This window comes from Cololabis saira, chromosome 17 (genome assembly GCF_033807715.1).
Source record: "Cololabis saira isolate AMF1-May2022 chromosome 17, fColSai1.1, whole genome shotgun sequence".
Classification (NCBI taxonomy): domain Eukaryota; kingdom Metazoa; phylum Chordata; class Actinopteri; order Beloniformes; family Belonidae; genus Cololabis; species Cololabis saira.
The window spans coordinates 32352772-32379951 of NC_084603.1; the positions used below are offsets into that span (position 1 = coordinate 32352772).

Here is a 27180-nt window from a genome sequence, read left to right on the forward strand (position 1 = left end):
AGACCAATTGCAAACTATTAAAATGTTTGATCTAAACCTGAGTTGATGTCAGTTTAATCAGACCTCACCTGTATGTGAGAAGTTGCACTGATGAGGCGCATCAAGGGAGGTAACTCTGTTTCAGACACTTCAGGACAAATCCACTCGATGTTTGTTGCTTGCAGATATAACACGTGTTTACTAAAGTACTTATACAGTTTCTGAACTGTTTTGATGTTATTGTTTGATTTTTATTTTCAAATTTTGTCATTACAACTTATGCAGCTTTGAATCCTCTGACATTTATTGTAAATTACCAATTAAACAAGTTTGTTTTTCTTTTTCCTCCTCAATAAGGGTTTGAAATTTGTTTTCTAACCACAATTCCTCATACAAATGATTATGAATCAGTTTAGCTTTATTTGTTATCAAATGAGTGCATTTTTATAAATGCTATTACCGGCATGTAAATCGTGCTGGCTGTTTGACTTTAGGCTCGGTTCTGCTGCCCTCTAGTGGCTCAAAACGGAAACGACGGTCCAACTACAAGCGGTCATGTCAGTGTTTGCGCAGCCTCATGAGATAATTCAATATATCTGTAATACAGAACACCGCAATGTGAAATCGCTTTTGACAGTTAAACACAGATAAGAAGTGACGTTATAGCACGTAAAAATAGTTAATAATTCCAGGAGTATTGACTGTTTCATTGAAAAAAATCAGACAAAAGGCTGAATCTTGCGGTGTGGAAAAAAACGAAGAGAAATTATTATTGAAATGTTGGAAAACAATAACGATGGGTATACATACAGAGTATGAGAGAACAAGAAAAAATAAAGCAAAAAGTGAATATGTTAAATAAACTTCTGTTTTAATGCTGTGAAGAAGAAGAAAAAAATAACTAAATGGGTAGGTTACTATAGACAAGGGCCCAGGACTGCCTTTAGTCTAATACCCGAAATAAAATCCCTGAAAGAGACACAAAAACAACTGAAAGTGGGCCAAAGGGAAGTTATGTCTCAAAAATTAGACAAAAAATGACACAGAGAAAGGAAAGCTGAACTATAGCTCAAACTGAGACACAATATCAACTAAATTGTATCCAAGAAGAACAATATGAAACACAAGTTAGCCTAAATAAGACATACAGCGACCACAGTGATACACAATATGGATGCAAAGACCCAGAGAACATGTACAAATAGGTTCAAAACAAACCCATTTACTGGGATGTTCCTTCCCCACAAAGATGCAAAGCGTCTACACAACCCGGGGAGAAGACAGTTGCATCCTCCCTTGTTTTTGGTAGGTTTTTCCACTTTTTCATTTTGCTGAGCAAACCTTTTCATTTGATTTAATGGTGTTCCTGCACCAGCTGCGTTCCCCTTTTCTTTCAGCAGGTGGTGGCATTGAGTCACCAGTGAAATAGCGTCTCTCGAAGAAGAGCATCCTCCTCCTCCTCCTCCTCCTCCTCCTCTCCTCAGCATCAGCACCAGCACCAGCAGAGACGGCTCCCTCCTCTCCATCCTCCACTGCGGAACATCGGCCTGCGTTTCTCCCATCCATTCCTCCCAACATGGACAACTCCGGCAAAGAGAAGGAGGCCATGCAGCTGATGGCTGAAGCCGACAAGAAGGTCAAAGCGTCCGGATCCTTCCTCGGAGGGATGTTCGGGTAAATGTGTTTACTGGTGTCGTAGCCTACATGTCGGGTAATGGGGGGCGGGGGTGATTTCTGCTGGAAGGCCCTGCAAGCCTAGCTGGGGTTTTTTTTATATACCATCAACACATAAATGGTCACAATCGGTTTATTATATGTAAACTGCGTTCCTCTTGCGCACTATGAGCGTGTCTGGCGCACTTGAGCCGTATGAAATCACGCATTGGTCAATTTTGTGTTTTGTCATCGTGATATTGTCATCGATGATTATTTACATCCCTGCAGGACGCGGTAAGTTTAACTGCAAAGTGCCGTATTTTCTGCACGGCTGATCACAACGGCGTGTTTCCTACCTGTGCGTCACAAACTGGTTGTGGTTTTGTGGCCTTCCCGTGGTGATCGGACATGCAGGAGGCATGCAGACATGATCCGTGTCCTCAGCGGGGCCGCGGCCGCCGCCAGGCCGGGAGAGGCTGCGCGCAGGCGGGCAGAGCTGCGGGGGAGAGCCGCCCCACTGCGGAGGACGCTTCACTTATTTATTTATCTGTGTCTGTGTGGGAGTGGGCTTTCATTACAGCGGTGCGGGGTGGATGCTCCCAAGGGAAACAGATGATGAATTGCATGTGAAGTCCTCAGCTCCATCAGTGAGCCCACGGTCTAACCCAGATGAATGGATGAATCAATGGATCCGCACTTCATCATTAAACTGACTTCTGATCCCGATGTGAATGTTTTCACTGCTATAGAGGAAGGTTTGTCATCACATGCAGAGGAGATAGGGTGGGGTGAAAATGGTGCCACAAAAATTCAATAAATTCAGCTCAGTTCACTCCATCTTCTCTCTATAGAGCCCTTTTACAACAAGTCATTCCAAGGCACAGGAAATAAATGAGTGCAATAAACAAGTTTATAATCCAATTGAGTCCAAATTTAAATTTCAAATGGTCCCACTTCATAAAAACAGCCTAGCAAAGGAAATAGACAGACTGCATTAAATCATCCCTTTGGTGCAATCTCCCATCCAGAAACATGCGCAGGAGGACAGTGGGGAGCAAACCTCCCTGTGAACCCGAGGAACCCTGAACCAGGCTGTGAAAGGTTGGGGGTGAGAGGACAGGAAAGACAGCCCAACGGACAGGGATGGATAAGTCCAGGGATATCTGTCTATGGGACAAAAAAAGAAACATAAAGTGAAAAATTGCATATACATGAAGAGTGAAGAGGAAGGACAAAGATGGGATCCGGCAGTTTCCGCATGCAGAAGTATTCAGGCAATGAAGGGATGGTTCAGGGTGGCCTGAGTCAGCATAAATATGAGTAATGAGGAGCCTTTTCAGCCTAATCGCAAAGGAAGAGACAGCATTTCTATCCCAAACACCATGTGGAAGCTGGTCCACTAGAGAGAGGCCTGGAAACTGCAGATCTGCCTCCAATTAAGCCAATTAGGTCCCCACCATTTTGATAATCCTTTGATTCCTTTGCAGAATGTTAATTTAGAGAGTTGGTTGTTAACTCTTTTGACTATTTATATTACTAGAACTCCAGGACAAAGAGGCCTTCACTGATTACCTTCAATGAAGTTAGTTTAGCACTTTAAATGACATAATTTAACATATAGCTGCATGAAAGCATATGTCGAAGCCATAAATACAGTATTCATATTTATTTAGAATATGTTGCACAAAGTTGTTAAAAAGCCACGTATCCTACTGTGGCAAGTCCCAGTCAAAGGTTTTATTCAAGTCCGCTCTGTTACTTTTCATCTTTTCATCCAGCCCAGTCAAAATGATGCAATATGTTTATAGCTTCCAGACATTTATGCTCACAGCAAGTGCAAGTTCAAATCAATCAGGCAACCACAGCATCTCTCCTAAGTTTGGTCCAAATTCTACATTCAGAGAATACCAAATCAGAATCCTGATAAATGAACGGCCTGTGGTGTCCTGAACGCTGAGAGCTGATCTGGGATCTGAGATCGTATCTGTGTTTCTCTCCTGGGCGCCAGCATCTTTATTTTATGAGCCTCAGTCCTGAGTTAAAAGACAAATTCAGTCCATCACACTCGTGATCTATAAGTGATGCTGCTTTTCACTGAAAAACACAGAAGCTGCATTTCTTTCAACAACATGCAGCTATCACTCCTGCTGCCGCTGATTCCAGTGTTTTTACTGGATCTTATTTCATTTTTCAAAGTAGAATTGTGGGAAAAAGCACCCTCTCGTTAATGTCTATGGTTTAATCCATGAGGACTTGATGCCTTGTCTTGCCACGTCTTTAAATTAGGAAAAAAACAAACTCAAACAAAGAAAAATCCGGTGACGATGACAATAATAATGTCATAATTTACCTCACAACAACTAAGTCAAAATGCAAAACAAGTTAACTGAAAAGCTAAGTACACCCGATGATTCAGCAGTTTTGCAACAACTTTTAACAAAAATAACTTACAATGCTAATTTTTCTGGTGTGTTACCAGTCTCCTACGGGGTTGAGGAGGACGTTTGAGCCAGTCTTACTGTGAGTGTTGCTTCATTTCATTTAGGTTTGTGGGCACGTGTTCCTGCACGGCTCTCTGAAAGATCCCCCGTAGTGTTTTAGTCTGGTTGAGGTCCAGACTGTCACGATTTCAGACCCGGGATTCAGTTCTGTTTCTCTCCTGCAGCTCTGCCGGTTTGCTCGGGGTTATTGTTCTGTGGCAGGTTTTACCCGCTGGACCGATGACCTCACATTTCACTCAACGGTACTTTGGCACACACAGGAGTTGGTGGCCAGATCACGGACCAAAAGGTGTCCTGTTTCTGCAGAGGCCAAGATGTGTGACCTTGGAGTGAACTTTTTCAGATATACAGGACTGTCTCAGAAAATTAGAATATTGTGATAAAGTTCTTTATTTTCTGTAATGCAATTAAAAAAACTAAAATGTCATACATTCTGGATTCATTACAAATCAACTGAAATATTGCAAGCCTTTTATTATTTTAATATTGCTGATCATGGTTTACAGTTTAAGATTAAGATTCCCAGAATATTCTAATTTTTTGAGATAGGATATTTGAGTTTTCTTAACCAATATTTCAGTTGATTTGTAATGAATCCAAAATGTATGACATTTTTTTTTTGTAATTGCTTTACAGAAAATCACAATATTCTAATTTTCTGAGACAGTCCTGTATGATCCCGGGAAGGCAGTAAACTGTTTTGACTGTTTTTCCATTTCTGAATCCTTCTCACTTTAAAATAATGGAAGTGGCTTCACAACAGCTCCCAGATTGATGGAATCCAACGGATGCTTCTCTAAGATCATTGCTGATGTGATTACTCTTCAACATTATGTTTACACACCTCAAAGTACTTCTGCTTTGAGGTCCTTTTTTTTGTACATGCTTCTTTGTTGATGTTGGACGATGCAGCACTCATTCAACAAGCTATCCCACTGCACTTACCAGGAAATGCTTACAGGTGCAACAGGACCACAAACTGTCCGACGATGAAAATAGATCCACCGTGTGATGCCCACAACACTTAATCTATTGACCAGGAGAGGAGGCTATTTGAGGAGGAGCCTTGTTGTCTTTCTCTTGTGGTCACTTCTCTTGTGATCACTTTTTTTTTTTTTTTAAACTATTCTTTAAAAACAATAAACTCCATTGAGATCCTCAAAAAGATGCAGAGCTGCAACTGCTCTGCCACAGTAAACATTGATGCAAACATTCAAAGGTCATCTGCTCCACACCAGAAAAGAGTCACATACACAAGCGAGCATGAGTACAAAGTGTCAGAGTGTGTGATCATGCTGCAGGTTTTTTAGTTTCCTCTGCAGTGTTGTTGGTGGAGTTTCTCCATCTGCCCTCTACAGCGATGTCCTTCAACCAGACCGCAGGCTCATTCTCTGTTCTTATTCACACACTTTACAGTGTTCAGATGAATCAGCAGGAAAGTGTGTCACTATTTTAAAGGGGGCATCACAATTCCATGAGATCAGTGCAATAAGACAAAAAAGAGGAAATTATAGATTCTGTTTCATCTTTGACTTGTGTTTTTGTGTGTTAAAGGGGGAACCACAAGGTGGAAGATGCCTGTGAAATGTACGCCAGAGCAGCCAACATGTTTAAGATGGCAAAGAACTGGAGCGGTGGGTGACAGACACACACACACACACACACACACACACACACACACACACACACACACACACACACACACACACACACACACACACACACACACACACACACACACACACACACACACACATACTCGCATTTGTCCCTTTATGCGGCCACAAGTTTTACACCCAATAGTGGGGCCCAACCTTTCCAATGGTCCCAGACCTCTGTAAAAAATCAGGGAAGCTTAGAAAAAAATAACAAATTTTCAGTTACTTTAAATAAGCCATATTCTAAAGTTTTTTCTCTATGCTAGTTTTTTGGTCACTTATGGGGACATGTTTCTACACACACACACACACACACACACACACACACACACACACACACACACACACACACACACACACACACACACAAACACAGAAGATTATGAAGATGAATGCTTTGCACAAAGAAACTCCCACAAAAGCACCCACATGCAGCCGCACGATTATCGCCGTGTTTTTTACGGTTCACACTTAAACGCAACAACTCACCAGCCTGCACACGGTGACGCATCACCAGCAACAAGAGCTTGACACATAAACAAGACCAGCATGTGCTCCAGATACAGCAGATGTGCCAATAATAGTCCCTGCTGAGCAGAACTTATCTGTTCAGATGTGTGTTTTGTGTTCTTACAGACATGAATACAGACATGGAGGGCAGTGGGAGTAAATGTGGAGGAGGAGGAGGATAGTGGTGTATTTGGACCATTTGCGTTCTTTCTGATATTGTCCTGTTCAAGCTGACTGTGTGTGTGTGTGTGTGTTTGTGTGCAGCTGCGGGAAACGCGTTCTGTCAGGCCGCCCGACTCCACATGCAGCTTCAGAACAAACTTGATTCTGCCACCAGCTTTGTTGACGCCGGAAACGCCTACAAGAAGGCCGACCCACAGGGTGAGTCGTCCCCCCCCCACACACAAACACGCATCCTTTCCAGCATCAAATACACTGTAGCTCTCAAGATAAAGTTCTTGCAGACAGATAAACTGCAGAATACAAAGGGAATTGTATTTGTCATCGGTTTCTTAGCAACCTGCTGTCGACTAGCAGGACATAAAACCTTCATCTCAGCTTGGAGATCAAATTTGAGTCTGCTGTCGGTTGATTCAACATTTTCTGTTTGTCAAAGATGCCTTGCTTGAACCAACTCCAGAAATAGCACGTAAATGGAAGTGAGTGCATGTAGCTGGAGGAGCTTGCTCAGTCCGTCTGTTGTTCCACATCTCTCCATCTACATAACCTTTTTTTTTGCAGCACAAAAGGTTTTCACAGATGAAAAATGGATTTGCAGTTGCTTTGTTTTTAATGTATTTCTTCACACTCGTTCAGTCTTTGCTTCTTCCTCAGCGTTGAAGACTAGGAAAACTCAAAACTCTAGCCGTGCTTCATTTTTGGACTGAATGCTCCTCTGTCTGCAAAGGTCATCTAAGTGAAATTTACACCTTTAGAACATTTATTTTGACAAATTATTCATTCTTTTATTCTTATAACTTTGTGAGTTTTTTTCCTAATGTGTAAATGTGTAAATAGCGTGATCTGATACCTACAAGCCACTCGGGCCAAAGATGACACGTTTATTGGATCTTCTGTTTCATATCAAAAATAAAATGCTGAAGCCAAAGTTTTAAAAGCCTTATTTTTCAGAAGTCAATAAGACTGATGAAGACTATCACCACTTGAAAATACCTGTAATACAAACTCCTTCTCAGTTCCTCTTTAGGGGATTTTAGGCCTTAAGAAACTCCTAGTTGTGTGAGATATTTGGATGTGATTGCATGCATAGTGCTTTTTCCTTTAGCTTTATGATGATGGTTAGATCTGGGGTGAGTGTGAATTAAACCCAAAAAAACAAAACAAAACAGGAAAACCCTCAGCTTGCATCTCCTGAGATAGTTCCTTTGGGATTTTGAAGTTTGTTTACTCAATATTGAAAGCCTGTTCTGCACCACTAAGTTTGATTTCCAGAGTGAAGAGCAGCTGCTCGTAGAAACCCATCCCTGCATATAATTGGGCAAAGTTTTGAAGAGGCTGATTATACGATATATATAAAGCTTTGAAATTGGGATCACTCAAACTAGTTCAAATCTGACTCTGTGGGAAATTAGATCCCAAGATGCTAGACTTTTCCTTTTTTCATGCTAATTAATAACAAACAGTTCTTCCTAGTGTTTCATCTTTGCCTTTTAGATTTTTTTTAATCTGTAGTTTTTTATCTGGTTATTCAAGTGTAGATGTGTAGATTTTGTCATGTGATGTCAAGCCAAGTCCAGGTTTGAAAGGATTCAGACGTTGATAATTGTCCCGTTCAAACATTTGCACATCTTCAGTTGTTTTTCCAACGATGTCACCATCTTGACTGGAGGGGAACTCTCTGCATCACTGCGTTTCAGAGAACCTTTCAGGACTCAGAGGTGGTTTTGTTGGAAAATGAAACTGGGTCCCCATGATGCTCCAGTAAAATGAATATCTGGGTTGTGTTTAACAAGCCCTTTCATTTCTCTGTAAAGGACGTAGGCAGATACTCCGTGTGAGAAGGTTAGCAGTCACAGAGGGAGTGAACTCTGAAAGTTAATTTGACTTGGTGGCCTCTGAGGGTTGCAGCAACTCCTTATCTTTCCATCCCTTAACGTATTTCTTGTCTCCTCCCAGAGGCCATCAACTGTCTAAACCAGGCCATTGACATCTACACTGACATGGTAAGCGCTCTCCTACGTCCTAAATCCCTCCAGAGGCAGTTTTATCTTTGACTAAAGCCCAGCGTGTGTGTGTGTGTGTGTGTGTGTGTGTGTGTGTGTCGACTGCAGGGTCGGTTTACCATCGCAGCCAAACATCACATCACCATAGCAGAGATTTACGAGGCTGAGCTGGTGGACATCGAGAAGGTAAAGTCAACAGCTCCTTTCTCTCACATAAATAACGGAGGCCTGTTGTACCGCCGCTCTTATGTCTTCTGCACTTTCTTTCTGAGATGTTTTTGCTATTTATTGAAACACTGAAACATGCATCTACGCTGGTGTGGATTCTGTACTGCAGACTGATTTTTGGTAGTGGTTCTGGCCATTTTTAACATGTGTTGTGATGCGTAACCAGTACTGGAGTTGAGGGGGGATGGCATCCCCCCTGAAATAAAAATGGTCAAAATCATCCCCCCTGTAAAACTGCCATCCCCCCTTTCCATCCCTTATGTCATTTCATCAATGAATGTGGTTTTACTGCTATTTCACCATTTAGAGTCATCACCAGAAAGATAACACCAGAAAAATTACTTATTTGACAACTTTCACCTGTTTCAAGTAAATTTTCACTTGAAATAAGTAGGAAAATCTGCCAGTGGGACAAGATTTATCTTCTCATTACAAGTAAAAAAATCTTGTTCCACTGGCAGATTTTTCTACTTATTTTAAGTGAAAATCTACCTGAAACAGGTGAAAATTGTTGTTTTTTCCAGTGATGAGTCTTGTTTTAAGTGTAATGAGATTTTTTTTTACTAAAATGAGACATTTTAACTAGAAATAGGACAAATATTCTTGTTAAGATTGTGAGTTTTTGCAGTGATCCATTTTACTTATCCTGTGAAGGACAGAGTCATATTGATAAGTTCAGTAAACTGTTTTTTATTGTTGTGTTTTGATGTATTTGATGTAAGCCCAGTGGATATTTAAAGCTTACAGAAGGCTGCATTTAACTGCTGCTATGTCATTCCTGCAGTATTTCTGCAGGTGTTTTATTACAACTCGAGTACTGTGCGTAACCATGACAGCAGGTAGTTGCTTACTTGTAGGAGGAGCTGACTGAGCTTTCAAAAGCCTGAGAAACCTGGAAAAGGTCCAGATGAGTTGAGGAGAAGATGTTATAGATATAAATCAAGAGCATAATGAAGACAAAGGATGAGAAGTCAGATATTTTTCATTCCCTCCATCGTCATGGAGAATGTGTAATCACTGGAGTATATTACTTATTTCACATGACATGGGAGCAAGAACATATATTTATATATTGATTTCAGACAATATATGCAGATAGAGATGTAAGAGTAAAGGAGGGTCTGCGGCACTTGTAAACGACAGTTGCCGTAATTCTGCACACGTCACTGTGAAGGAGCAACCTTTTACCACTGATATTGAACTGTTAGGGGGAGTTTTCATCCATGTGTCAGTAAAGTATTCATCATTTTAATCTCTGTGTTGACCTGAGGTCATAATGACCCTGAATTAATCCTGTTTTAACTCAAAAAACAGTACAACGCTTTTATGTAAATAAGGTCTGCTGACCCCTGATTCCAAAAGGAAAGGGACAGTATGTGATAATTGGTTTTGACCAGAGTCAGTCCAAAGGTCATGCAGAACTGATTGACAATGCACTCATTACCCAGTCACCAAGTTGTCTTCTGGGCTCATTTTTGACCCCAGACCACGAAGATGTTTGACAATCACGAGGACGTTATGAGGGTCCAATTTTAATATGTTTTTCTTTCTTTGTTTTACAAGTATATTCTCTCACCGTCCACATGTGAATGTGTGCTTGTCCTCAGGCCATCGCTCACTACGAGCAGGCAGCTGATTACTACAAAGGAGAGGAATCCAACAGGTAAATGGTCTTTCTGAACAGTAAAAACCTCAAATCAGCCTTATTGTGGGACTGTTGAAGGAATCTAGTCATAGGGGGCTCCTGCTCTTCAAACAAAAAAATAGTAACACCTTCTTTGGTAGATTCAGTTAGAGATGTACCTTTAGAGTCAAGACCAAAATTTACTCAAATAAGTGCAAAGAAAACTTAATTTACAATGAAAATAACTAGTTTTAGCTTTGAATGCAAATATTTAAGCTTAGCTTTTACAGCGTACTTCAGGTGCAACAGTGTGACCAGGTGGCCGGTGAGTAAATCTGACCCGCACTTGTGTAGGTTCAGCACATAAATGCCTGATTTTATTTTATTAAAATCTTTTTATATTCAGATAGAGAGCAAACAGAGACGTTGTGCTTGAAAGGTAAAGGTGCGTTTGTCTCCGTTTCAGCTCAGCCAACAAATGTCTGCTGAAGGTGGGACACTACAGTGCTCAGCTGGAGCAGTACCCGAAGGCCATCGAAATCTACGAGCAGGTGATGGATGATGCAATACATTTTTAAATTATTATACACAAAAAAAAATCCAAATCAATTTTTTTACCATGGAAATTGAAGATATTTTCTGAAAACATGTTTTCAGTCCTGTTCTTCTTTGTTCTGGAGTAAAACAACTCAATTCAGCTGATCTATAAGGACATATTTGTTTATACTTGAGTAAACACATCATTATGGTGTTTTTATCGCATTGCCGAGACTAAAAGGTCAATATTCTGTGTCTTAAAGACAAATGTTGAACAAAAACAATAACACTGCCAAGGTGGACAAGTAAGAAATTAACAATTGGAAGATAACTGTTATACTTGAAAATACATACAGTACAGACCAAAAGTTTGGACACACTTCCCCATTTATTTGAATGAGAAGGTGTGTCCAAACTTTTGGTCTGTACTGTAAATATTAATTTATGGCATTCAGACCAGCGACTTTTCATTTATTCTAGTTGGAGTGGTTGAAATGAAAAAAAATAAGGATGAGATTAAAAACGGTCAAACTAGGTGAATCTTACATTAAAATGTGTATGCAGTGGTTAAAAATACGACACACAAGATTGAGTAAAGCAAAAGCTTAAATCAGCTTCTGCTGTCGTCACAGTTGGTCTTAAGTAGTGAATAATCGTGTGTGTTGTTTTACGTGTGTGTTTTTAAGGTTGCAATGAGCACCATGGACAATCCTCTGTTGAAGTACAACGCTAAAGAGTATTTCTTCAAGGCTTCACTGTGTCACTTCATCGTGGATGAGCTCAATGCCAAGGTAACGCACACCAACACACACCAACACACACCAACACACACCAACACACACCAACACACACCAACACACACCAACACACACCAACACACACCAACACACACACACACACCAACACACACCAACACACACCTCTGAGTATTATGACCAGGTGAGCGCTGGCTTCAGTACTCCGTCTTGTCTTTTTCAGTTGGCCATCGAGAAGTACGAAGAGATGTTTCCAGCCTTCTCAGACTCAAGAGAGCTCAAACTGCTGAAGGTAAACTAATATCACTAAATTACTATTTATCATAACACAGATGTTTTCATCTTAAAGATTTCATGTTATGCTTCGCCTGACTTTCAAAGTTGACTCAAAATGTCTTAAACACAGTTTTAATGTATTATTATTGTTATTCAAACCTTTATTTTACCAAGTAAATCCCATTGAGATTATGAAATCTCTCTTTCAAGGGAGCCCTGGCCAAGACAATAATCCCAACAATAATTACAACCATTAAAACAACCATTCAAGAACATACAATATAAAACATACAGGCAGGCCGGTCCAGCTGAAATTTTATAGGGTGCATGGCTGACAAAGCAGTAAATAAAACATTTGAAAGGGCAGGCATACCAGGAGCTCTGCATCTTTCTTATTCATTCATTTATTTATTTATTTATTTCCAAACTAATTTCTGCTTATGTAAGCAGAATTTGTATGTGTAGATTGGTCATGTAAATCTCAAGTGCAGATTGGCCCGGTCCATCCTCATGTGGGCTCAGCCGTGAAGTTAAAATCTTTCCAGTTGTCTCCATCGCTGTGGTGCGTGACCTGCAGCGTTAGTTTATCTCAACAACACTGTTCAATGGAAACACCGACCCCTTGCATCCTTATTCGCAAATTCATAGATCCGACTTTCTTTCGCGCAAACGTGTCTAATGTTGCCTGATCTGATTGGTTCAGGAAGGTGACCAGTAACAGCAGACTAAGGCTGCGTCCCAATACTCCCCCTCGCCCTCGTTTTCTTCACTAACCCTAACTTTTGCGCGTTCCCGTGAAGGTAGTGGTGTCCCAATTCCTCTTTTCATCTAGGGGGAGGGGGCATAACTAGGGCTAGGGGCTGAGAATAGCCCCTTCAAATCGAGGGATTTCAGATGCTGACTTGGCGAGCGAGGGGGTATGAAAATTTCCCAGAATGCTTTTGCCGTAGGCTCTGCGTCGATTTGACTCGCCGACCGAAGGCAAACAGGCAGACTCGTCTCAGAAATATAGAGAGAAATAATCCTGTGACTCGTCAGATTTGTTTTGGATGTTTCTGATATAATAGTCTTCAGAAACCACAAAGTAATCCAGCTGTTATCTGGGTAATTTACACACTTTCAGATAAAGTTGTAGAAGATCACGCCAGAATAAAGGGATTTATGGTTCCGCGTTACACCAACGCAGAGCCTACGGCGGAGGTTACGTACCCTACGCCGTAGCTCTGCGTCGATTTAACGCGGACCCAAACTCCGGAGCCGGCAGTCGGGACGACGCAGCAGCTTGACCCGGCGGACACGTCTCTTCTCGGGCTGTGAGCTGAGGCTGCTCCCCGGGGGCGGCGGCTCTTCTCATCTCCGAAAACATCAGATCAAATTTCTTAACAGGCGTTATTTGGATAAACTGAGCCCCGGTTGCAGATCTTAAGGTTACCTTTATACCTGAAAAAATATTAAAACTTAATAAAGTGCCATATTAACAGCGCTACAGCTGAAATTAAAACAGCTTTGGGCTCTCAGCTTCCTGTTCAGGGTAAGGATGAAAACGAGGGGGAGTAGGAGAATTGGGACAGGCACCTGGGCCAAGTGCCCTAGATCTCAAGTGCCCTAAAATCTCCCCCTTCTTTTTTAGGGGTTAGGGAAGAAAAGAAGGGCGAGTGGAGAAAAGAAGGGCGAGTGAAGAAAAGTAGGGGGAGTATTGAGATTGGGCCTAACTATAGCAGAGAGGAGGGGGGGGCAAGCACTGCGCTCACTTGAGCACATGGAAAATAAAACTATTAGCCTGCACAATTTGACAAAACTAGAGTTTCTGAGATGTGATCAAAGTAAAATGACTATTGTGGCACTTCATCAACATATTTGTAGGATCAGAATAGCACAAATGGAACTTATGGAAAGGAATCACTTTTTCTAATTGAAAGCGTGTTTACATAAAGATAAAACAATAAAATAACAGCACTTTTTTTAATCTTAGTCTAAAGGTTTAAAGTCTAGACTAAGGTACGTTGGCCTCAGCGTCCATTTTAAACCCCATAAAACCTGCTGCTTTGAACAGAGCTGTAGAGACATGGTTAAAAAGGGAGCGTTAGTCCTGTATGACTGGTATTTTGACCAGAGCCTTCCCTTCCCAACAAAACAGCTGCCTTTATGAATACAATGCATCGTCTTGTTCTTACAAATTCCTGAATGAACACATGTAAGATGTAGCTTCCAATATAAACACAAAACACAGCACTTTTAACACGATCCTTGAACTTTGTTGTGACAGAAACTCCTAGAAGCCCACGAGGAGCAGAACAGCGAGGCGTTCACGGAGGCTGTGAAGGAGTTTGACTCCATATCCCGCCTGGACCAGTGGTTGACCACGATGCTGCTCCGCATCAAAAAGACCATCCAGGGAGACGCCGGGGACCTGAAGTAGACAAATGTACTGGGGAACGGGGGGGAGAGAGAGTAAGCTCTTCAATTAAGCCGAGGGAGATCGTCGGGGAGGGACAGTTCCATCAGAGAGATATAAAAATGTAGAATTCGAGGTGGAAAATATTAAAGCGGGGGCGTAAGGAAGCAATGGTGGAATTAAGGGAGTTTACAGTTGTACATATCAGTCTGCATGTGACCCCCGATCAGCTAAGCATCACCTTCAAATCACTATTAGATGACCTTGTGTCCCCGCCCAACAGTATTACTCTGTAACACTGGACAGAAAAACAAAGAGTGGAAAGAAAATGTGTGTGTGTGAGAGAGAAATAGTGAGTGTGTGTGTGTTTCCACTGCAGTAAGGTTAATTCTACTACGTGATGGAGAAGTGTGCAGCTTATGTGAGATATAAGGATATATGTAATTCAAAAGAGATAAAGATGTTATTTACGAGATTATTCATATTTATTGTCAATATTGAAAATATTTATTGTTTATCATGGTGCTCAGTGTTATAATTTGTCTTAATATTTTAGGTATTAGCCCCTCTAGTCTCCTCTCCCGTTATTTTCTTCCTCTTGTCATCCGTTCTTCCTCCTCTGTCTCATCCTCTCCTCGCCCTCATCAGGGGCAGTGAAATCCCCCGTTGTGATTGGTCGGTTGTTCCTGTCGGGGCCAACGGTGGGGCGGAGAGGTGGACCGGTCAGAGCTAACGCCCTCATCGATGCCTTGTTTGTGCATGTCTCCTGCCATGTTGGTGTTAGTGTTTTCCGTGTTGTACTAGCGTGTGAAGATACATACGTGCAGCCTGGTATCAAACGTGTGAAATCAGTAAATGTGTACTTCAGATATCAAGTTGAAATAAAAATGTCTTCACTCCAGAAATCTGGCTGTTTATTCAGACTTCTGCGTTGCTATTAGAAATATTAGAGGATCGTAACCCGTATAAAAACATGTCGTATTCACGTCATATGTGTAAACACACACTGAAAACTGTTGCCAAAATTGTTTGCTTATTGCTGTATTCTAATGCACTTGTTCTCTTTTGAGCCGAAGTAAAGAAACTTTTAAACTTGCTCATCTCCTGCATGTTGACTTCACTGACAGAATGCTGCTTCACACATTTACAAATGAATACAGAATGCGATGATTTATAGATCTCCATCCATCATCTGTACCTGCTTATTGCTATTTTAGGATCCCAGGGATCTGCTGGAGTCTGTCCCAGCTCTCTTGGCACATGAGGCACAGATAAGTCGCCAGCCCATCACAGGGCCATATCTTTTAATTAATTAGGTCAGTGATGAAATCAGGTATGAAAAGAGCTTCAGGGTGGTGGATTCTCTCATAAGTAACGAAGGGCAAAACTTCTCCTGTTTGAAAAAAAAATGCATTTACAAAGGATGAAACCATTGCAGACTGCTGTTCCCTACTTTAAAAATGAAAATACTTTCAACATTTCATCATGTTCTGTGCATAATATCATCAAAATATTCAGAGCCTCTGGAGAAATCTCTGCACACGGAAAGAGCGGGAAAATCAATAGCTGATTTTTGGTCCCTCGAGCGGTCCAACGTTAAACACAAACATGATTTTATTACGGGAGTCACTGTCTAAGAACACATTTTGCTGTGCTGTGCACAAATGGAGTTCAAATTGCTGTTACACAAAGAAAAAGCTTTTCTGTATGTGAACACGATCCAGAAATAAAGCTGTGTTCTCTGCTCAGTTTAGATGGAACTGAGACAAAGTGGAAAACTGTGGTTACAGAATTGAATTGAATTTCTTCCAAATGGAAAACATCCTACTAATTATCAGAGCTGAGTTCAAAGGTCTGCAGCTCTGGTGGTACTGAGGTGTATTGGTGGCCATAAAATGTACAGATTACAGACAACTGGTCTCCTTAGTTCCCAGAATTATCTGGACTGTTGTGAAAAGAAGTGGTGAACATCACCTGATGCATATTTAAAGTTATGTTGCTATTAATTAAATACCTTATTTTCTTCTAAAAATGATGCAGTTTCTCAATTTCAACCTATGTTATGTTATTTATATTCTACTATAAATAACATATGGGTTTGTGAGATATGTAATTGGCCATTTTGCTTTGATGTATATATGTGACCGAACTTTTTTGGAATGATGAGTTTAAAATTATACATTTTTCTGTAACTGATAGAAACGTCAGTCAGAACAAGTGTTGAATTGTGCTGTAGAAATAAACTTGCCTTGCTTTATGTGGTCCAGATTTGGCCCAAAGCTGGCTTTGACATATACAAACTGCAGGTTTCTGCCAATGTTAAAAAGGTCAAGAAAAGCACAAATATCCAAATAAAGTGCTAATTTGGAGTACATATGGTGCATATTTTAGGCAGCCTCTTGGTCAAGAGACGGACAATGCTCTGACGTGTAGTCAAGTAACTTGGCACTGTACCGGTAATTGGTTTAGGAATGCTTTCTCTCATTATTGTTGTTGATCTATTTTAGATATTTTGGGGGGAGATTCAGAATCAGAATCATGTTTATTTGGCCAAATCAGGTCAAACAAGACAAAGAATTTGACTCGGTTATTTTCGCTCACGATACAGTAAATAGGCAAATGACAACTCTTATTAACATATATACAATTTTTTTTAAAGTGAAAGGTGCAGCAGTATGAGGTAGACATGGTTATTGGAAGGTGCATTGTTACAACATATGATTGTAACAATTATTATTATTATTATTATTATTATTATTATTATTATTATTATTATTATTATTATTATTATTATTATTATTATTATTATTATTATTATTATTATTATTATTATTATCATTATTAAAGAAGACCAAAGAGGGGAGTTATGGTTGTGGTAAAAGAGGAAATCCAGGTAATTGGTTTGGGAATGCTTTCTCTCATTATTGTTGTTGATCTATTTTAGATATTTGGGGGGGAGGTGGTTTTTATAAGCCTATATCAGGGTTTTTTAACCTCTTCTAAACTTACTATTCTTATTTTATTTCTGGTTTTTGAAATAGTCTTTTCTTATGTACAAATAAAATAAATCAATAAAAGAAGAGAAGTCTTTTTTTTCACTTTCTTTATTAACAAAGACACCAATACAAACAATATAACAATACAAACTCTCGTAGAGGAAACACAAGTCTACTTCAAATTCTTCTTTGTAATGCTACATGAAGAACAATAACAAAAACAAAACAACATAAATACACAAAACAAGAAAGAAAAAGGACTAGGGGGCAATTGTTTAAATATAAATTAAATGGGCAAGTGCAATGATAATGACATAACACCAAACCAAAAGAAAATCAGAGGAGCTAAACTACACAATGAGAGTAGCTTAGAGGAGTAGTGATTTAGAAATCATGTAAGAGATCATCCTAGCAGAAGAGAAGAGTCGCTGCTGCGACCCCAGCAGAAACCCGGCGCTGTCCCGCTCCGGTCCGGCAGAGGGCGCCACTGCGGCTGCGCGACGGAGGAAACTTCCTCGGTCTGCGACACAAGCTTCCGCCGTACTGTTGCTCGTCTCTGCTGCATGCAGTCGTGTCTGATTTAGCGGAAGAGAAGATAACGCTGCCCGACATTGTATTAGTCGGAGTGTCGGATATTTATTTGTTTTCCTGAAGGAGGACGCATCGATAAGCCGCCAAGATGCCGAGAATCATGATAAAGGGAGGCGTGTGGCGCAACACGGAGGTAGGTGTTTCCCTGCTAGCTCTGTTAGCCCCACACTAGAGTAACTAGAGCAACTGCAGTTAACCAGGACTGGACCAGATACACGGAGGGTTAGTTAGGGACTGACCTGCTCACAGGGCTGGCAGCTTTTATCACTAGCTTTAACTCAGACTGCAGGATTAAAGAGCAAAGTTGCCAGATCGTGACGGAGAAACACGTAACCAGGTTTCTGGAAGACGACAATAAAATATTAGATAATAAGATATGAGCTCTAAAGGGAAATTAACAAACAAGCATACCTGCCTCCCAAAAAAGAAAGCCTAAAATAACATGTAACTGTGATAACTTGTACGTTCATAAGCACCCGTCACATCACCCATGATTAATTTAACAACATAAAGGTCTGAGTGGAAGGTAAAGTTAAAAAGTTGCATAAGATAAACAGGTTAAATTACTTTAACTGCAAGGAAAAAATAAAGATAACTGGTCACTGGCTTTTCATTGACCAACTGTCTGTACATAAGTATAGTTGTTTGTTTACTTGTATTTTGTGTATGACTTATGTTTGTACACCCTGATCTTTACTCTGTACTTAACTATAAAAAACTATATTTTGGTCATTTAATCACTTGCACAGTTTCTAAAATAAAGAAACTGCAATAATAATATCATAATATTGTTGTACATTTGTCCAGAGGTATGGGGCTTTATCAGTTTAAACAGCTTTATTGGAAGATAAGATTATTCAAGCGTCTTTCAGATCTTTTAAAAGCACTATATAAATAAAATTGATTATTATTATTATTATTATTATTATTATTATTATTATAATAATACAAATGTACTAATAAGATTGAGTTTTTTGTTTGTTTTTTTAAACGGCTACAAAAATACCTTTTGTTCTAACAACATCGATAAAGGTGGGAGGTGGAATAATTGTCAGCAGTTGGATTGTCTCATTATAATGGATTATAATTCATACATGTACTCCAGACTGACTGTGCTGGTTTTTCCTTCTCCATTTATTCAGGATGAAATCCTCAAGGCGGCTGTGATGAAATATGGAAAAAACCAGTGGTCTCGAATCGCTTCCCTGCTGCATCGCAAGTCTGCCAAACAGTGTAAAGCCAGATGGTGAGTCTTGCTGCTAACTCACAGAAACCTGAACTAAAACCCCCCCATTTTACTTCTGTTTAAAATGTCATTGCAAACCATACTGCGTGCCCATTCCCCTGCCAAAATCTAAATGTTTAGTTACTTACCTGGTCAACTTGGGACTCGTTAACCCTGGGTTTGTTTCTGTCTGCAGGTATGAGTGGTTGGACCCCAGTATCAAAAAAACAGAATGGTCCAGAGAAGAAGAGGAGAAACTGCTTCACTTGGCCAAGTTGATGCCAACACAGTGGAGGACCATTGCTCCCATCATTGGACGCACTGCTGCCCAGTGTCTTGAACACTATGAATATCTGCTGTATGATTTCATCTTTCTGAATAATTTATACACCACAATGCTTAATGTAAAGCAGACTCTGCTGACCTTTTAAGATATGAATGTTGTTAGGATACCTTACATTTGTTAATTGATGTGCATATCTTTATTTAGAGATAAAGCAGCTCAAAGAGACAATGAAGAGGAGGTGGGAGATGACCCCAGAAAGTTAAAACCAGGAGAGATTGATCCTAATCCTGAGACCAAGCCTGCCAGACCGGACCCTGTGGACATGGACGAAGGTGCTATAACTAACCTTATACTGTCACTAACGATGAGAAAGAAACTTTAGAAAAGATTTGTTTGAAATTTAACTGATTCTCACTAAAAGTGCAGCCTGATCCTAAGCACAACTACATTTGTGGTCTTTCCTATTTCCAGCATGGATTTTTATTATCTTTTTATTTTCATTATTAATAAATAGTTTATTTGAACCGTATTGTATGTGGCTTGTTTAAAATAAATCATTGTTTTCTACCTGGCATCTTTGTGTGCAGATGAGTTGGAGATGCTGTCAGAAGCCAGGGCTCGTCTGGCCAACACTCAGGGCAAAAAAGCCAAGAGGAAGGCCAGAGAGAAACAGCTGGAGGAAGCCAGGTTAGACAAGTATCTTTTATTTACAAACCTGTGCAGACTTATTCAAGATTATTGTTTTTACAGATGATGGTTAATAACAAACAAGCACAAGTGACATATTTATCCTGCCACAGGCGACTGGCTGCGCTGCAGAAACGCAGAGAGCTCAGAGCTGCAGGAATCGATGTTCAGAAGAAGAGGAAGAAGAAGAGAGGAGTGGACTACAACGCTGAAATCCCCTTTCAGAAGAAACCCGCTCAGGTATCTATAGACGAATGACCAATTCACTATCAATATATTAGTTTACTGTAGATTGAAAGCACAAAACTTGTAAAGCGCTTAATTTTAAGTTGTTAAATCATAAAAATAACCGTCCCCCTTTTTTAATCAACTTTAAGGGTTTCTATGACACCAGCATGGAGCAATATGACGCAGTGGAGCCAAACTTCAAGCGGCTCAGACAGCAGCACTTGGATGGAGAACTACGCAAGTCAGTTACATCACAAACACACGTTTAATAACAAGTGAATACATACAAGTAAATGCTCTTATCCAACAGAAGCACCACAAATGTGAATGACATAGTACAATACTTTAAATTAAATTCACCACAATACTTGGGTATTTTCTTTCCCTTCAATGCAGAGTAATATATAATTTATTTGAAGAAAAACTTCCAGAAAGAAGAAGTGCTCAAGAGAATAAGAAATTATTTTTAAAAATCCAATGATTTTTGTGGCACATATTGATTAACCTTGATGTTTGTACGTAGTGAACGAGAGGAGAGGGACAGGAAGAAAGATAAACAGAAGATCAAGAAAAAGAAAGAGAGCGATTTGCCGTCTGCGATCCTGCAGACCAGCGGCGTGGCAGAGTTCACCAAGAAGCGCTCCAAGCTGGTGCTGCCTGCGCCTCAGGTAACTGATGTGCTCATCTGTCTTCTCTCAGACAGCTGGGGTTTGTCCAGAGCTGTTGTCATTTTTCTGTCAAGATTATATTATACATCAGTCGTTTAACCTGACCTGTGTTCATAGATCAGTGATGCTGAGCTAGAGGAAGTTGTCAAACTGGGCGTCGCCAGTGAGGTGGCACGCCAGGCTGCAGAGGAGAGTGAAAGTGGTAACTCCGCCTCCTCCACCCTCCTGTCCGAGTACAGCGTCACAAACAACATGGCAACGGGGCTACGGACCCCACGCACCCCTGCCGCCCAAGACAGGATCCTGCAGGTAAAGTACAAACTCACAGCACCAGGGCTCACGTTTACTCATGTAATCTTTCCTTTCATTACTGCACAATAAATACAATCTGCTGATTTAATTTAAACTGTTGAAAGTGTTCTGTTGTGAGCATTTACCATTTTTGTGTGTGTACCTTCAGGAAGCCCAGAACCTGATGGCTCTGACCAACATCGACACCCCCCTGAAGGGCGGCCTCAACACCCCCCTGCACGAGAGCGACTTCAGCGGGGTGACACCTCAGCAGAAGACGGTCCAGACGCCCAACACGGTTCTCAGTACACCCTTCAGGTAACACATTTAACACGTATGCAGATATGATTTAATCTGTAAACAGGCCGGCTGAGAGTTTGAAATAAAGGCTGTAACAGCAGGAGCATCACTTTGTTTGTCTGTGGACAAATCTGTTGTTTTAAATTCAGGTGTAGTGTCAGTGGGGCTGTACTGCTTCTTTTAGTTTGAGTTTCTGCGAGCATGACAGTTGGAGTGTTTGACATCAGATTTTAGTCGGCCATTGAGGCAGTTACGTTATATTTAGCTGACACTAGGGCTGCACGATTCTGGACAAAATGAGAATCATGATTTTTTTGCTTAGAATTGAGATCACGATTCTCTCACGATTTTTTTCCAATATAAAATTTATTGCACTTATTACTTTAACTTTACAACAGCTGAACAAAAATATAATAACAATAAACATCTCTTGTCTTCTTTACACAAACCTTTGAATAATTTAAACAATAATAACAATTTTGAACAATATTTGTTCCTCCCTGAGTTGAACACCCTTTCAGAAAGGGGACTTGTAACAGATCCTGTAGTTCTGAGGCAACAAATTATTCCTCTGGCTGCTTTTTGCTGTAATAGCTGACATTGAACATAAAAACAATAAACATCTCTCTTGTCTTTAAATAATTTTAACAATAACAATTTTAACAATATTTATGTGCAATATGTGTCAGGTGATGAGAAAGGTAGATGTTTCTCCAAATGTAATCCACAATCATTAACAAAATATAACAAACATGACAACATGATAGTTGACCATGACAGGACTACAACAACCTAGAACATAGGCCTAGTCCTTTTTTTTATGCAGCCATCTTTAAAAAAAAAAAAAAGTTTTTTTTTTTTTTTTTTTATATCGTCGTCATTTGGAAGTGAGATCGCGTTCAAGCATGAATCGAGATCGCGATTTTTTTTTAACGATTAATCGTGCAGCCCTAGCTGACACTTTTATTCAAAGCGACTTACAACAGAGGAATACAACCAAGCTACAATAATATAGAAAGGGATTTCCTTTTAATGCCATGTCAGTGTGTGTAACTTTAAGTGGTCCCTAAAATGTTGGTTCATGTCAGTAATCATGATTCCAGGATCATCCAGACTGGGTGTTGGATGGGTATGGTTGGCATTAAACTGTGTTAAACTTGTTTGACAAAACTCACTAGATCTCCTTTATTCATTACAATGGTACAAAATACATGGTTGATCTGTTAGTTCCTATGAAGCTCCCAGACCCCTGAGGTTCATCTGGATCTGGTTTGTTGTGGTTCCAAGAACCAGAACCAAGCAAGGTTCAGCAGCGTTCAGTTATTCTGCTCCTCACCGGTGGAACAAACTGTAGACCTGAGGTCTGCTCCAACTGTCAGCTCCTTTAAATCAGGGATAAAAACCTTACCTTGTGTTGAATTGTTCTATATAAATAAATTTGCTTTGCCTTACAATGTAGCTTTGATTCGTGAAGCTGATGCAGCTGATGGTTGATATGGATATACCAGTGAAACTTGCTTTTTTTTTTTATGCGCCCTCCCTTTTCTTTTTAGTTTGTGATCTTGCTACATGGGTTTTCAATAGACGATGCAGATTAGAGCTCTCATAAGTTATATTCTGAGTAATTTGGGTGACGGAGTTATCACATGTTCTGATATTAATATCTCAGGTTGTTCACCATCTCATGAGTGATGTTATTTATTTACTGCCATGATTAAAAAAAAACATCTGGGTATTTGTTGTTTCAATGATCACAGATAATGATTTTTACACTTTTCTTGTTTTTGTAACTTTTCTGGAATTTGATATTATCCCTCTCGGCCTGCTGTCTGTAGACATTAACATTTTCATCGTGTCTTCCCACAGAACTCCCGGCCAAGCTCAGGGCTCAGATGGCTTAACGCCCCAAGCTGGAGGTGCGATGACCCCACATGGGGTGATCACACCAGGTTTGACCCCCATTCGCACACCACTGAGGGACAAACTGAACATCAACAGTGAGGAGCAACTAGCTGACCCTTCATACACCAAGCACATGGTAAAACAAAACACAAATGACAAATTCATAACGTTTATACATGCAAAATTCTCCAGAAAATAATTTTATGATGATTTCTTTTTTCTGTTATGGCATTGTAAGTGACCGATTTAATGAATTTTGTGAACAAATGATAAGTTAAAACTGTATGAGTAATGTTGTGACAGTTGCATATATTTAAAAATGTCAACTAAAACATGGACAGAGTGTAATTCCTCGTATTTTCAATGGTTCCCATCACAGCAAAAGGAAAGCCTGCAGCAGCTGAGACAGGGCCTGTTGTCACTTCCAGTCCCGAAGAACGACTTTGAGATCGTTCTTCCTGAAAATGCAGAGAAGGAACTCGAAGAAACAGAGACAGAGACTGGATTTATCGAGGACTCAGCGGACATAGAATCCCGCAAGCAGGTATGCTTACATAAATACAGAGCAGCTCCTTTTTGGTTGCAGAAAGTGGTTTTATTTTATTCACTTTTATGGAGCCAGCCGAGATTCACTGCCGTATCCGTAGCGCCATAGTTAAAATAAAGGTTGTCAAGTAGAAATTCTCTGAGTACTGAATGTCTGTTTGTTTTGTTTTTCTGTTAATCAGGCTGTACGGGATGCAGAACGGGAGAAAGAGCTGAAGCTGCGACACACTGCTGTTCAGAGGAGTCTCCCCAGACCTACTGAGGTACATTTGTTTGTTTTCCTCCCCCATACATGGACTCATCAGCTCCTTTAAAAATTGCCCAGCACCGTATTTTAAATTCATATTTTTATGAGCAAGTCAGCTCCTGTAAATACTTCTGTATTGTTGTAATCATTCTGCTCAGATGAAGGATTAACAGGAACACTTTAATTTATATTAAAAGTTGTTGTAATCTCTCTCTGCAGGTCAACGAGTCCGTCCTCCGTCCGTCCTCCATGGAGCCGCTCTCCGACCTCCTGATGGCAGAGGAGCTGATCAAGCAGGAGATGATCACCATGCTGCACCACGACTGCCTTCACCACCCGTCAGCCACCGCCGCCGCTCTGCTGCAGCGCGGTAAAACCAGAGGCCCCACCTCCACGTCTAACAACGCCTCACACATCGCCTACCTGGAAACGCACACCTACAAGCCCGTCAACCCAGAGGACATGGAGCAGGTAAGCTTCAACCCAGAAGTTAGAAACTAATGTTTCATGACATGTTTAATGACTGATGAATCTAGTAGTAATGTAATGTTGATGCATGTGAAGAAGCGGTTGTGTCTGACGTCGCCCGGCTGTGTCGCATGTTTTTAAACAGGCAAAGGCAATCCTGGCAGCAGAGATGGAGGTGGTTAAGGCTGGAATGGGTCACGGTGACCTGAGCATGGAGGCCTACTGTCAGGTGTGGGAGGAATGCTACGGACAGGTGAGCATCCTCATCCCTGCTGAGCTGCCGTAATCCCCACATTAAAATAATCACTCTTGATCATAGCAGTTATACTGGGAATTTTAGAGATGAATATATATTTTATTCCCCTCAAATCTACATGAAATATCTCCTGACATTGTCTTCTCTGCTTCTCCTGTGGGACAGGTGTTGTATCTACCGGGGCAAAACAGGTACACCCGAGCTAACCTGGCATCAAAGAAGGATCGTATTGAAAGTCTGGAGAAGAGACTCGATGTAAGAAAGTACATTTAACCTATTTCTTAATGCTTGCATAGACATGAAGTACTGAGGCTGTTGTATCCATGTACCATCCAGGTGAACCGTGGTCACATGACAGCAGAGGCTCGCAGAGCGGCTAAACTGGAGAAGAAACTGAAAATCTTGTTGGGAGGGTTTCAGTCCAGAGCGCTGGGGCTCCTGAAGCAGCACAACGAGATCTGGGAACAGGTACAGGAAGAGCTGATTTATTTCTACTAAACGTGTCTCCCTGACTTTCCTTTTTTTAATCACATAGTAACCTGAATGAAGTCTGATTCTTTAGTTACATTAACTAATATGTTTTCTAATGTTATTTACCAAGTGTGGGCATTTTGAGCAAAAATACTATTCAGAATTAGATCAATCAACCCTGTAGTCTTCAATAGACTTCTTTTTTTGGGGACATATTTCTCTTATTTGTATCCTTTTAGCATCTTAACTCGCAGGCACAGATTTAACTGGAGCCTGGTGGAAGTGAGGTGTTCTTGTTTTGTGTCTTTTTGCTAACAGCTCATTTGAGTTATAGCTTGTTATTATTTATTATGATGATGATGGTGATGACGACCGAAGGGCTGTTTCACAAAACCAGGATAGCAGATTATGCCGGGATTTTACAGATATCCTGGATGAATTAAGATTCAATTTCACAAAAGCAGTAGCACACACGTCACCATGGCGATATAGCCTGCTCCAGACCAGGCTGATAGCCAGGCTTAGTTAAGTCCGGGTCCTTATCTGTCCAGTCAGTGTAAATGCCGATCAGAAACTGTTTGGTCTGTAATTACCTTTTCTTCTCCGTCTGTTTTGGATTTTTTTTTCCCCCAAAAAAAATCAGCCTGCAATAATATACCACTGATTAAATTGTATGTTCATTCAGTTAGTAACTAGCTCACAACTGAGTGACTAGGAAATAGACCCTTAACTGTTTTTTAGACTGAAAAATGATTAAATACTGTGCATGCAGTTTTAATGTAATGCTCGTGTTGTCCACCAGGTGGAGCAGGCCGCCACCGAGCTCCAGACATTCACTCAGCTGAGGAAGCAGGAGGACACTGCCATTCCCAGGAGACAAGCGGTAAAATATTCTACACACAAACCACTGCACTCCCAGTATCCGTAACTCGTGTTAATATCGATGCAAAAGCTGACAATAACTCAGCTGTTTACTAATGCCCTGTTCATTTTATTCTATTTCTTATTTGATTTGATATTTTCAACGTCTTGCTGCTCAGTTGTCTTGCAATTGCCCCTCGGGGATAAATAGTTTTCTGAATCTAATTTTGCTAACTGTAAGGTTTGAGGGTAAAAGTATTTGCTTGCTTTAAGGCTTTTAAATGTAGAGAGTAGGGGTAATTTCTATTATACACAAACACCAACCACTTTGATATGGATAAACTCTGGTGAACTTCTTTTTAGCTAAACTGAAGGTTTGGGTTTATGAAAGATCTTCGATCATTACTTTTGATCTTGTGCTGCAGAAAGTATCCCTACTTCTATGGTAATTGAACATGTGTGTGTGTGTGTGTGTGTGTGTTTCAGGCTCTGCGGGAGGACGTGGAGAGGCAGATGGAGAGAGAGAAGGAGCTTCAGCAGAGATACGGCGAGATAGTGATGGAGAGAGAGTCGCTGATTCCCACTCAGAAATACTGAGACACATTGTACATGTGAATATTCCTGAACACATTGATCTGCGTAAAACAGCTGCTCTGAAATAATCTTCCACCCACCGAGCTGTTGTACTGAACTGTGGTGTTTTAGTTTTTTATGTTTTTGTTGCAGTTAATTGTAGAGAACGCCTCTATGTGCTGATCTCGCTATGTAACAAGCTGAGCTTTGAGCTGCTCAATAGGCTTTGTTTCTGTACTAGTGACCAATAAAGTTTCTTTTCAACGGTGACACAATAAGGCT

The 27180-nt window shown here is 40.5% G+C and overlaps 2 protein-coding genes across 2 annotated transcripts; both read left to right on the top strand.

Annotated features, from left to right (window-relative positions):
• The first annotated feature begins 1439 nt into the window (after positions 1-1439).
• napba (N-ethylmaleimide-sensitive factor attachment protein, beta a) lies at positions 1440-15398 on the top strand. Its single transcript, XM_061744625.1, has 10 exons — positions 1440-1653; positions 5691-5770; positions 6569-6685; positions 8441-8487; positions 8596-8673; positions 10323-10378; positions 10806-10890; positions 11563-11667; positions 11855-11923; positions 14174-15398. The coding sequence occupies exons 1-10, from the start codon at positions 1556-1558 to the stop codon at positions 14324-14326; spliced, it is 888 nt and encodes a 295-aa protein (XP_061600609.1). The 5' UTR covers positions 1440-1555; the 3' UTR covers positions 14327-15398.
• A 2430-nt stretch (positions 15399-17828) lies between these two features.
• cdc5l (CDC5 cell division cycle 5-like (S. pombe)) lies at positions 17829-27176 on the top strand. The gene is made up of 19 exons (XM_061746145.1): positions 17829-18022; positions 19032-19135; positions 19311-19472; positions 19605-19732; positions 19988-20087; positions 20201-20327; positions 20465-20556; positions 20839-20983; positions 21101-21292; positions 21444-21592; positions 23441-23612; positions 23856-24020; positions 24205-24285; positions 24489-24740; positions 24883-24990; positions 25159-25248; positions 25330-25461; positions 26267-26347; positions 26812-27176. The coding sequence occupies exons 1-19, from the start codon at positions 17978-17980 to the stop codon at positions 26920-26922; spliced, it is 2436 nt and encodes an 811-aa protein (XP_061602129.1). The 5' UTR covers positions 17829-17977; the 3' UTR covers positions 26923-27176.
• Positions 27177-27180: the final 4 nt, after the last annotated feature.

Bases quoted from the DNA above. Each gene is read 5' to 3' on its own strand.
- cdc5l (XM_061746145.1), top strand. From the start codon at position 17,978: ATGCCGAGAATCATGATAAAGGGAGGCGTGTGGCGCAACACGGAG. The intron at 18,023-19,031 runs GTAGGTGTTTCC...CCATTTATTCAG, and splicing joins GCGTGTGGCGCAACACGGAG to GATGAAATCCTCAAGGCGGC. The intron at 23,613-23,855 runs GTAAAACAAAAC...TTCCCATCACAG, and splicing joins CTTCATACACCAAGCACATG to CAAAAGGAAAGCCTGCAGCA.
- napba (XM_061744625.1), top strand. From the start codon at position 1,556: ATGGACAACTCCGGCAAAGAGAAGGAGGCCATGCAGCTGATGGCTGAA. The intron at 8,488-8,595 runs GTAAGCGCTCTC...TGTCGACTGCAG, and splicing joins TTGACATCTACACTGACATG to GGTCGGTTTACCATCGCAGC. The intron at 10,891-11,562 runs GTGATGGATGAT...TGTGTTTTTAAG, and splicing joins CCATCGAAATCTACGAGCAG to GTTGCAATGAGCACCATGGA.